We start from the raw sequence: 12,162 nt of genomic DNA, 5'->3' as shown, positions 1-12,162 counted from the left end.
CTCTCCCCCTCTGTCTTCCCCTCCTCTCTCCATTTCTCTCTGTCCTATCCAACAACAGCGACATCAATAATAACAACAAAGGCAACAAAAGGGAATGAATAAATAAATAAAAATTAGAAGAGTCAAGGCCAGCGGCCTGGAGCCTGTGGGGAGCACCCCCCCATGATTTCATACTTGACCTTTTCCTGGGCACAGCCGGGTGAAGTGGCCAGGACTCCCCAAGCCCAGGAGGGCCACTCTGGCCCCTCAAGGCAGTTTGCCGACCTCTGCTTGGGGGACCAGGTGCAGGGTCTTCCTGATGGCTGTGTCCTCGAACCCTTTCCTTCCCGGAGGGAGCTGGGGGGTGTCCCCACTGGGCTGCGGTGCTGAGCCCCGGCCTGTGTGCAGAGAGATGACATGGAGGCGGTGCCCGGGTACCTGTCGCTGCACCAGACGGCCGATGTCATGACCCTCAAGTGGACGCCAAACCAGCTGATGAACGGCTGCGTGGGGGACCTGGACTATGAGAAGAGGTAGGCTGCGGGTCCTGGTCCTGGACCCTCCCCTCCTCTTGACGGGCAGGTGGGGGGCTTCTTCTGGGCCGGGGGGGGGGAGGGCAGAGGATATGGGCTCAAGGCCTGGCAGACTGAGACTCAGCCCCACGCAGGGAGACAGAGCTTAATAAGGGCGTGTCAGCCCGGGGCTGGCAGCAAACTCAGGCCTGCAGGGGCCCCCAAGAGCAGAAGGGGGCGTACTAGTGGCCGGCACCTGGCCCAGGGCTGCCTCTCCTGGGTTACCCCACAACAGCGTTGCAGTCCCACTAGGAAACATGGGGGCCTGGGGCCACCCCCTTTCCGCTTTTCCAGAGAGGAAATGGCCTCTCGGCTCTGCTTCCTGCCCAGTGAGAGGGGCACCTTTTATTGTTTTGCCTCCAGGGTTCTCACTGGGGCTCAGTGCCTGCACTACGAAGCCACTGCTCTTGGTGGCCAATTTTTCTCTATTTTGTCGAAAGGGGCACCTTTCTTTTACATCCCGAGATGTATCATTGACAAGAGAGACCAGAGCACTGCTCAGTTCTGCCATAGGTGATGCCAGGCACTGAACGTGCAGCCTCTGGGGCCTGGGCCTGCAAGTCCTGTGCTCTTGCACTGAGCGGTCTCCCTGCCGAGAAAGGACTGCCTCTCTGAAGCCAGTCGTTGACTCTGATCGGTTGCTCTCAGGGCCCGGGGCCATGCCTGAGCCAATCACAGTGTCCAGAGCTGCAGGGTGCAGGCTGGCCACACCCCGGCCAGTTGGCCAGGTGGTGGCTGGGTGACGGTGGCCTTGGCTACACGGCGGGGTGGAGGCGGGCTTCCTTGTGAAGCTGGGTTCTGGGACCGGAAGAAGGGCACACAAGGTTCAGGGAACACTGGGACACGGGTGGCAGGGAGCAGGTGGAGGGGCCCCGGGGTGGCCATGTGCCCCCACCTGGCCCCTGATGAGGGGGGCTGGCGTCCCTGGGGGCTGAGTGTGCTCCCCTTCCAGCGTGTACTGGGACTACGCCATGACCATCCGCCTGGAGGAGATTGTGTACCTGCACTGCCACCAGCAAGGTAGGGGCCTCCTAGGCCACCACACATGGGGCCTTCACCGCTCTGGGCCTCAGTTTCCCCACCTGAAATGGAGGTTGAGACAGCAGGCCTGCCTGAGGGAGGAGCAGCCGAGTCTGCACAGGGCCCCGTCTACAGCTTCCAGAGTCTCACCCTGGAGGTCTGGGCCCTTCAGCTTGCCATCTCCTGAGGGAGCTCAAAGGGGGTACAGCGGGGCACGTGAGGGGGTCCGCTGTCAGAAGCTGGGGGCCTGGGCTCCCCACCACACCCAGTGAGCTGGCTTTTAATTGTATTTACATGTAAGGGTCTGAAGTTGTATTTATTTATTATGAGAGAGAGAGGGAGAGAGAAAGAGAACACGGCAGGAGGGAGAGAGCCCAGAGTACGGCTCAGCTCTGGCATCGGGCCGTGCCGGGGTTTGAACTTGTAGCTTTGGGGACCTCAGATGTGCAGGCTGGCACTCTTGCAGGTTCAGCTAGTTCCCTGCGTCCTCACATTTTTTTTTTAAATTTTCCTTAAGGATTATTTTATTTAAGGCACACGAGGGAGAGAGAGAGAGAGAGATTGATTCACATGAGGCCTCAGGAGAGAGAAGCCAGGGCATTCTGGCCAGTTCAATGCCAGGAGCTGAACCAGGGTCCTCAGGCCTGCAAGTCTGACGTTCTGCCCGCTAGCTGTGTCCCCAGATGCTACGATTTGTTTTTTTTCTCTGTGATGCTGAGCCACCCCCCTGGCTCCCTGAGGAGTTCATTGAGTGAGACAGACCTGAGCTCAGGCTCATCCCCACCCCCCAAGCTGTGTGACCTTGGGCCAGTCAGTAGCCCTCTCTGGGCCTCAGCTTCCTGACGCTGAGTCTCTGGTCGGACAGCATCGCCCACGTGCACGCCCCACGTTCACGCCCCCATGTTCCATGGCTGCATAGTCATCGCTGTCAGAAGGGGGCCTGCCTCACAACCTCCAAACAAAATAGGCCAGGGAGATTCTAGAAGGTTCCAGGAGGTGGGGAGGGTGTAAGGAAGGAGACTCTGCCTCTCTGGTGCCCACACTGAAGACTTTGTCCCGTGCTTCCCCTGAGAAACTTTGGTGAGTGAGTGAGAGGGGCTCAGGGCAGGTCACCTCCTCCAGGCAAGCCCCTGGCTTTGGTTCAGCGTCCCTGGCGGGGGGTGTGTTTTGGGCGGCCCCCTTCCCCCAACCCCTGGTGACTGCCTTCTGGTCTCCGCCGTTGGCACGGCCAGTGGACAGCGGCGGCACGGTGGTGCTGGTGAGTCAGGACGGCATCCAGAGGCCGCCGCTGCGTTTCCCCAAGGGTGGGCACCTGCTGCAGTTCCTCTCGTGCCTGGAGAACGGGCTGCTGCCCCACGGCCAGCTGGACCCGCCCCTCTGGTCCCAGCGGGGCAAGGTGAGTGACCACAGGCAGGGCAGGGGGTGGGGTGGGGGCAGGTGGCGGGACCGAGAGTCAGGACCTCCTCTTCCAGGGCAAAGTGTTCCCCAGGCTGCGTAAGCGGAGCCCCCAGGCCTCCTCCGAGCCCACTTCCTCGGACAAGGAGGACGAGGAGGCCACCGACTTCGTGTTCCGGATCCTCTACCCCGGCATGCAGTCTGAGTTCGGTGAGTGGCCCTGAGCCGGGGCTGCTGGAGCTGGGGAGGGGTGCGTCGCCAGCCTCAGTCTCCCCAAGTCAGAAAATAGCCACTCGACACTGGCTGAGAGCACACGTTACCACCTGTGAGGACCTGGGTTTGAGCCCCAGGTCCGCACCTGCAGGGGCGTCATGAGCAGGGGAACAGGGCTGCAAGTGCCTCTCTCTCTCTCTCTCTCTCTCTCTCTCTCTCCCTCTCTTTGTCCTGTCTAATAAAACAGAAAACAGTCTCTCGGGGGGGACTGGGGCTACAGGATCAAGCACGCATAGTACTAAGGGCCAGGACCCACGCGAGGATCTGGGTTTGAGCCCTGACTCCCCACCAGCAGGGGGGACGCTTCACAATCGGGTTAGCAGGTCTGCAGGTATCTTTCTTTCTCTCTCCCTCTCTATCTCCCCCTCCAATCTTAATTTGTCTTGGTCCTAGTCAATAAAATGGAAAGAGGAAAAAAAAAAAAAAGGCCTCCAGGAACAGTGGATTCATAGTGCCAGCACCGAGCACCAGAAATAACCCTGGAGGCATTAAAAAAAAAAAGGAAGGAAGGAAAAGGAATCTCTATCTGTAGCAGGTGAGACAGTTCAGCTGGAGGAGTGCAGGACTTGCATGCCAGAGGTTGCCAGTTCTATCCCCAGCGCTGTGTGTACCCCAGAGGGATTCCGGCTTCTCTCGCTCTCAAGTGACACAAATAAAATAAACTTTTAAGATATCTTTATTTGTAGGGGGCCGTGTGGTGGTGCCACTGGTTGAGTGCCTATATCAACATGCATAAGGATCCAGGTTCAAGCCCCAGCTCCCCACCTGTGGGAGAAGCTTCACGAGTGGTGAAGCCAGGCTGCAGGTGTTTCTCCGTCTCTCTCCCTCTGTATCTCCTCCCTCCTCTCTTAATTTCTCTCTGTCTCTGTGAAGCAGTCAATATATATCAAATCAGAAAATAGCCACTTGGGCAGAGGTTAGGTAGCATAAAGGTTATACAAACAGACTCTCATGACTGAGACTTCAGAGTCCTGGGTTCAGTCCCCTCTGAACCACCATAAGCCAGAGCTGAGAAGGGCTCTAAAAAGAAAAGAAAGAAAGAAAGAAAGAAAGAAAGAAAGAAAGAAAGAAAGAAAGAAAGAAAGGAGAGAAAGAAAGAAAGAAAGAAAGAAAGAAAATAGCCGCTAGATACTCAGCTAATGACAGGTGCTGCAGTGGGCGGGGTGGCGTGGGGTGGCCATGACCTGGGCTCTGGGACCGGGCAGCCTCCTGGAGTTGTCCATGGTGCCCAGGGCACGTAGTCCGTACGAGCACTGGCTGATCAGAGCAGGCCAGGCACCCGGGGCTGCCCTCCAGGACCGTGTCCCTGGGGGCTCCTCCCATACGTGGCAAGGGGAGAGTCTGCGACCCCGATCATTTCTCATCTCACCTTTTCATAGTTATCACAGGGTGGGCACAGGTGGAAATATTTACGCGGAACAAGGAACAGTTGGTTTCGGATTAATGGCTGTTCTCAATATTTGGGGCTTTTCTCTAACCTCCACACTCGATGAGTGTACCACCTCCTGGCCCCCTGCAGTCTGCTTTTTATTCCCACAGCTCCGAGCTGCTTTTTTTTCAGATAGAGACAAAAAAAATTGTTGTTGTTGTTTAATTTTTTTAATTTCTTTATTGGGGAATTGATGTTTTATAGTTGACAGTAAATACAATAGTTTGTATATGCATAACATTTCCCAGTTTCCCATATAACAATACAACCCCCACTAGGTCCTCTGTCATCCTTCTTGGACCTGTATTCTCCCCACCCACCCCAGAGTCTTTTACTTTGGTGCAATACGTCAACTCCAGTTCAGGTTCTACTTGTGTTTTCTCTCTGATCTTGTTTTTCAACTTCTGCCTGAGAGTGAGATCATCCCATATTTTAATTTTTTTATATTTATTTACTTACTTTCCCTTTTGTTGCCCTTATTGTTTGTTTTTTATTGTTGTAGTAGTTATTGTTATTGATGTCATTGTTGGTTAGGACAGAAATGGAGAGAGGAGGGGAAGACAGAGAGGGGAGAGAAAGACAGACACCTGCAGACCTGCTTCACCACCTGCGAAGCGTTGCTGTTTTTGATTGAGGTTTGATGCTGGTTTGCTGGGCTGTGTGTCGTAGGGCTGCAGTGCAACACCTCTCCTGACACGCCACCACCTACGCGTCTTCCCTCCACTGTCGCCCCGCCCCTGCTCGTGGTGGCTGCGGTCCTGCAGCACGCAAGGCCTTGTTTTCCTGCCTTCTCTCCCGAGTCCCACCTGTGCATGAGGTCACTCTCCTTGGTCGCCAGACTTCTGGTTTCTGTCCCTTCACTCGGTCCCCTCCAGTTCCTTTTATGCCACTGCAGAGGGTGGGGTCTCCTCCTTTGTCACGGCTGAGTAGTATTCCGCCAGATGTGTAGACCACTGCTCCTTAGTCCATCTCTCTCTCACCAGCACCTTCATCCTTTCTCGAGTTGCCCCCGGCCCCCGGGCAGCACTGCCCCTTCTCTGTGGGCCTGGCCTGGATGCTGGTCCCTGTGGGTCGTTCTGTGCTGGTGGTGATCAGGGACAGCCAGTGGGCACCAGTCTGATGGGACAGCAGCCTCCCTGCCCCAGGCCTGGAGCAGCAGTGTGTGGGCTCCCCCCACCCCGGGGCCCCGCTGCCATGCGAGTGCTGGTCCCCAAGAACACCCTCATGCTGTCTGTCTAGCCTCTCTTGCCCCCCGCCCTCTCCCCGCAGCCTGGGGGTTCTGGGATCTGCTGTGACATCTGCAGGTAGAGACCAGCTCACCCAGCCAGGGCAAAACCGATCCCTAAGATTGACACAGAATTAGAGACCTCATGGAACATTCCTCAGGGGCTTACTGGTCTGGGCCAGCTCAGTTTGCAAGGAGAGAAGGCGTGGCCAGGCCACTGCCCTGGGGAGGCTGGTGGAAGAGCAGTGTGGTTCAGCACCACGGACGGCGTCCTCTGCCTTCCTGCCCTGCCCCGCCACACCACGCCCGGCTCTCCCTGAGCTCTGAATCCTGGGCTAGGCACATCCAGCCTCCCCCCCCCCCCGCAGCATCCTCTTTCTTGCCGTTGGCACCCCATGCAGACAGCCATGTGACAGCATGGTGGCCTGGTGCTCTGGGGCGGGCTCTGTTTCTGGGTCCTGCTCCGTTTGCTCCCTCTCCAGGACTGGCATCATCTCTGCCCCCTGCCAGGTGCTCTCACTGCATCAGGTGGGCTGCGGTTTGGGCCAGGTGGTGACTGGCATCCTTATCCCTGCTGTGCCCTCGAGGGTCTTATCCTGCCCTGTGCCGGCCTGCAGGGAGGGCTCTGACCCACACAGTCTACCAATGCTCAGCGGAACTTCTCCCTTCCCCCAGCCCCCCAGGACCTGATGGAGGCCCCCGTGAGCAGCCTGCAGGCCCTGTGGCAGCCAAGCCCCTGGAAGTCCTGCTCAACCTGCTCCCAGGCCGGCTTGGCTGAAGGGGGCCCCGCCAGTGGCTGCAGCCACGAGAGGTAACAGGGCCCTGGGCAGAGGGAGCGGGGGCTTCCTGGGAGCTCCCCCACACCTGTCAGCTCCCACAGGACCCCTGGACTGGCCAGTACCTCCACTCAGAGGCCAGGAGCTCCAGGAGACTGGTGTCTCTGTGTTCCCCCACCCCCACAGGGCCCCCCTGAAGCTTCTCTGTGACAACATGAAGTACCAGATTCTTTCCAGAGCCTTCTATGGATGTGAGTATCGGCCTTGGCCGCCTCTGAGGGCCTGGGACCGTGCCCTGAGCACGTGGCATCAGGGATGGCAGGGCGTGGGGGGGGGAACTGGCCTGGTCCTCTCAGTCCCAGGGCGGCAGCAGCCTGTGCATCTCGTGTCCCCATCCCCACCCCTCCCCCGGGCCTGAGGAAGGCAGCAGAGGGTGGGACTCCATGGCGTCCCCAGCACCCACCTTGGGAGCGTGTTCTCAGGACTCAGCGGGAAGCCCACCTTGAGGTGGCCTGCTTCCTGGCCAGGAGCCAAGTCATCAAGTCACAGCACAGGCGCTCCTATGACTTCCGTGTATCACACGAGGAAACTGAGGCACAGAGAGGTCAAGGGACCTTCCCAGAGTCTCAGACTGAGAAAGGTCAAGGCTGTGACTCACACCCAGACCATCTCTGCCCCCTGCAAGGCTCTGCTTCCCCCTCTGCTAGATGTAGCCTGAGTTGGTTCCTCCTTGTGGCCTCTCAGCCTAAATTGAGGAGACAAAGCCCAGGCACCTGCACTCAGGGCTTCTGGGAAAGGCTTGCTGTATCTGCTCGAGGGCTTCTGGGAAAGGCTTGATGCGTCTGCTCTAGGCTGGGGTCTAGCAGGTGCCCCCCCATCCCCTGGTGGCTGAGGCAGCAGCAGGGGCAAGTTGGGCCTGTCGCCCCCCCCCCCCCATCCTGCTGCCTCCTTTGGAGCATGGCATTTAGCGAGAATTGCTCAAGTATTTCTGGGACCCAGACTGGAAGGCTTCCTGGAGGGAGAGGCAGAGATCAAGACAGGTCTTGAATGATGAGGTTCATCCTGAGGATGGCCAGGAGCCAGGCAGCATGAGTTCAGACCACACACACACACACACACACACACACACACACACTTTTCAGCAAGTAATGCCTTGGGGAGTCCAGAGGTGTCCCTGCACCCCCTCCCCACCTGCCCCTCCTGGCCCCGGCAGAGGAGGTGGCCTCACCCTGACAGAGGCTAGGAAAGGCGCCAGGACTTTCCCAGGGTCCCAGGGCCACCAGTGCGAGACATCCCCGCCCCCAGCCTCACCTTCCTGATCTGCAAAGGGGGCTCACCCAGGCGCTGACAAATCCCCCTTCTCCGGCCAGGGCTGGCCTACTGCAGACACCTGTCCACCGTGAGGACGCATCTGTCTGCCCTGGTGAACCACATGATCGTGTCCCCGGACCTGCCCTGCGACGCGGGACACGGACTGACGGCCGGGATCTGGGAGCTGTACCTGCAGGACAGCACGGTAGGAGAGGCCGCACCCCCAGCCCCACACAGCGGCCTGCTCCCGCGAGGACGTGACCCCCCACCTGGCCGCGACAGCTCACCGGTGGTTTTTATCACTTATTCTCACACCCTATTGGCTAGAACCCAGTCACATGGTCCAAGGGAACTGCAAGAGAGGCTGGGAAATGGAGTCTAGCAGCGGGCTGCGGGCCATGAGGATGTGGTTTCTCTGTGGAGCATTCATTACTTTCCTCTCAGATGTGTGCTGAGATGGGAAACAGGCTTTTCATTTTGGAATGTGAAGTAAAGATGCCTTCCAGGGTTACTGGCACCTTCCTCTCTCTCTCTCTCTCTCTCTGTCTCTCTCTCTGTCTCCCAATGTGGTCCCAGGGTGGGGGCCATCATGATAAATTCTGACTGCAGAGGTTTTGCCTAAAGTGAAAGCAGACAGAAGCTGCTCCTCAGCCCCCAGACGGCTACTGAACACGCCCCTGCGGCCGGCAGGCTCTTAGTGCGCGCGGCGCGCGGAGCCAGCTGGGAAGGCTTGGTGTCCAATAATATGCTTCATGACACTTTCCTTTCTCCTTTTGTTATATTGCTTCCGGGGTTATCTTTGGGGCCCAGTGGTGGCACTACAAAGCCACTGCTCCCGGACACCATTTTTCTCCTTGGATTTTTTTTTTCCTTCTATTTTATTGGATAGGACAGAGAGAAATTGAGAGGGGCGGCCAGAGAGGGAGAAAGCTGGTGAGGCCGTCCCCCTGCGGCTGGGGAGCAGGGCTGTAACCTGGGTCCTTGCACAATCAGCGTGTGCTCAGCTGGCTTTGCCGCCGCCTGGCTGCATGATGATTTTCTTCTCTTTTTTTTCTCCATCTTTTTATTTGTCTGTTACTGGACAGAGACAGAGAGAAATTGAGAGAGGTGGGGGAGATAGAGAGAGGGAAGGAAACAGAAAGACACGTGGAGCGCTGCTTCACCACACAAGAAGCCTTCTCCCTGCAGGTTGGGGCCAGGGACTTTAGCCATGCAAGGAAGCAGCGTGCCCAAAGTCAACTGGAAATTCAGTAGCCAGAGTCATGCATTACGAGAGCCTCCTCCCAGCAGGCAGTCACCCCAGCCTGCTCGGACCTTCCTGTAGTTTGTCCAGAGTCCCACTCGGTTTCAGTACTGGTGCCGGGCGTCAGACCTGGGCGTTCCTGCGTGTGGTCATGTCGTGTTGTGTTGTGTCCATCAGTGACATGCATCGTACAGCTCTTGTAGCTGCATGTGCTGCTGCTTTCAGTCCTCCTGGAGTTCCCCCAGGGGTGCACCGTCCCCCCTCCTTTCCAGGAGCGTGTGTGCATGTGTTTGGGGGGGAGTCCCCAGGGTCCTGCTGACCCGTGAGGTCAGGAGGTCAGGATGGGCATCCGGGTCCGTGAGGCTCTGTTGTGTACTCCATGCTCCCCGAGGACCAGCGATGAGCAGAGAGGAGACGCAGCCCCGGCTTTCTGCTGACCAGACCCTCCCCCCCCCCCCGTCTTGCTGCAGAGCTATGAGGAGCAGGAGCTGCTGCGTCTCATCTACTATGGGGGTGTCCAGCCCGAGCTGCGCAAGGCCGTGTGGCCCTTTCTGCTGGGCCATTACGAGTTCGGGATGTCGGATGCCGAGCGCAAGGAGGTGGGTGCCCGCTGCAGGCGGGGTGGTCTCGGGCGTCAAAAAGGACCGAGTCTCACGCGGCCTGGGGGACTCTGCTCCTTTGCCGGGAGAGACGGGGCAGGAAAGTGGGGGCCGGGGGAGCCCAGAGGCTTCCAGGCAGCTCCGGCAGCAGGAATCAGGGCGCAAAGCGACACGGGTCATTTTCCAGATAAATTTCAGACATGCCGGTCTGCAGGCTGCTGTGAGAAGTGGTGCAGAATTCACACGCCCCTCACCTGGTTCCACACTGGCACCCCCTGAACCGGGCCCCCCGCCCCTGCAGGCTCACCAGGGTTTAGTACCGGCCATCTTTGCCACTTAGATGAGTGTGGACATGACATGTGGCTTTCGCTGGCGTTTCCCAGAGGACCTCAAGGTCAGAGCAGCAGTTGAGCACAGGTGGTCCCTGCGGACGGAACTGGGAGCCTCAGGCTTGCAAATCCTGCACTCTGCCGGCTGTGCTGCTTCCCAGGCTGCTTTTCCAAAACCGTGTTTGTTTGTTTGTTTTTCCCAGAGCACTGCTCAGCTCTGGTTTCTGGCAGTGCAGGGAGTTGAACCTGGGACTTTAGATTCTCAGACATGAGAATCTCTTTGCACAACCATTATGCTCTCTACCCCCACCAAAAACCGTTGTCATGAGGGTTAATTTATCAGTTTTTTTTTTTAAGGGCTGTGCTTTTGACATCTGCTAGCAATCTTCTGCCTCACCTTAGATCCTGAAGGTTTTCTATTTTTTCTCCAAAAGTTTGGCAGTTTGACATTCAAGTCCGTGATTCTTTTTGCATTCCTTTTTGTAGACAGTATGTATTCTCATTTTTATTTATCTGTATATTCACTTTACCCGAGCAATACTCAGCTCCAGCTTATGGTAGTGCTGGGCATTGAACCTGGGACCTTTTGTGTCTCAGGCATGAAAGTCTCATTGCATAATTATTATGCTATCTCCCCAGCCCTGATTTGTCTTCTATTTATTTGTTTTACTATTAGGACAGAGAGAAATTGACAGAGGAGTGGGAGAGAGAGAGAGACTTGCAGTGCTGCTTCACTGCTCATGACACTTCCCCCCGTCACGGGTGGGGACTGGGGACTTGAACCCAGGCCCCTCACACATGGCAATGTGTGCACTCAACAGGGTGCACCACAGCCTCTTTTTAAGTATGTGAGAGAGAGAGGTGGAATGAGAGTGCTTCTCAGCTCAGGCGTGAGTTGGTGGAGGGAGCTGAACTGTAACCTCTGGGGTCTCAGATCTCTCCATAAGATGGTGCTCTGCTAGGCTGAGCTAGTGCCCAGCCCTGGGTGTGGGCTGCCTTTCAGGGCAAGGCTCCTCTGTGCCTTTAATGCCCAGCTGGTTATTGAAAAACAAACAAACAAAGCCCTCTCCCACTGAATCGCTTTGACATCTTTGTCAAAATTTTCTTGGGACTATTAGCATTCCCGATATCAGGCAGCTCCAGCCCGAGCAGACTTTTTTTTTTTTAATTATTATCTTTATTTATTTATTAGATAGAGACAGCCAGAAATTGAGAGAGAAGGGGGCGATAGAGAGAGAGAGAGAGAGAGACAGAGAGACACCTGCAGCCCTGCTTTACCAACTCGTGAAGCTTTCCCCCTGCAGGTGGGGACCAGGGGCTTGAACCTGGGTCCTTGCGCACTGTGATGTGAGCGCTTAACCAGGTGCGCCACCACCTGCGCCCCCAGCAGATTTTTTAGGCTGGGACCCTGCACTGTGTGTGAGTGTGTGTGTGTGTGTGTGTGTGTGTGTGTGTCCACTCCGTTGTTGAGAAGTCGGAGGTTGACTCCAGGGCTCTCAGGGTGTGTGTGTGTGTGTGGTGTGTGTGTGTGTATGTGTCTCTCTGTGTGTGTGTATGTGTGTGTGTGGTGCGTGTGTGTGTCTGTGTGTCTCTGTGTGTTTGTGTGTCTCTGTGTGTGTGTGGGTGGTGTGTGTGTGTCTCTATGTGTGTGTGTGAGTAATGTGTGTGAGTGTGTGTGTGTGAATGTATGTGTGTGAGTGTGTGTGTGTCTGTGAGTGTGTGTGTGTGTATGTGTGAGTGTGTCTGTGTGTGTGAGTGTGTGTGGGTGGTGTGTGTGTGTCTCTGTGTGTGTGTGAGAGTGTATGTGTGTGTCTCTGTGTGTGTGTGTGTGAGTGTATGTGTGTGTGTTTGAGTGTATGTGTGTGTGTGTGTGTCTGTGTGAGTGTATGTGTGTGTGTGTGTGTGTGTGTGTGTGTGTCCGCTCGTTGTCGAGAAGTTGGAGGCTGACTCCAGGGCTCTCGGGCTTGCTTCCCCGGGCTCAGGGGCCTGGCTTAGTGTTCCCCTTCCCAGC

The 12,162-nt window shown here is 56.7% G+C and overlaps 1 protein-coding gene across 2 annotated transcripts in view; it reads left to right on the top strand.

Annotated features, from left to right (window-relative positions):
• The window catches only part of SGSM1 (small G protein signaling modulator 1), a 44,112-nt gene that overhangs the window by 16,168 nt on the left and 15,782 nt on the right, over positions 1-12,162 (top strand). For both annotated transcript variants that reach the window (XM_060192558.1, XM_060192559.1), the window contains exons 9-16: positions 388-512; positions 1,504-1,571; positions 2,804-2,967; positions 3,044-3,176; positions 6,569-6,704; positions 6,856-6,920; positions 8,040-8,185; positions 9,694-9,822. In XM_060192558.1, the coding sequence (XP_060048541.1) occupies positions 388-512; positions 1,504-1,571; positions 2,804-2,967; positions 3,044-3,176; positions 6,569-6,704; positions 6,856-6,920; positions 8,040-8,185; positions 9,694-9,822 (966 nt within the window). The remainder of the gene's footprint in view (positions 1-387; positions 513-1,503; positions 1,572-2,803; positions 2,968-3,043; positions 3,177-6,568; positions 6,705-6,855; positions 6,921-8,039; positions 8,186-9,693; positions 9,823-12,162) is intronic.

This window comes from Erinaceus europaeus, chromosome 6, assembly GCF_950295315.1.
Source record: "Erinaceus europaeus chromosome 6, mEriEur2.1, whole genome shotgun sequence".
Classification (NCBI taxonomy): Eukaryota; Metazoa; Chordata; class Mammalia; order Eulipotyphla; family Erinaceidae; genus Erinaceus; species Erinaceus europaeus.
Note: the sequence above shows the minus strand (reverse complement) of the source record. Positions and strands in the feature narration are given on the sequence as shown.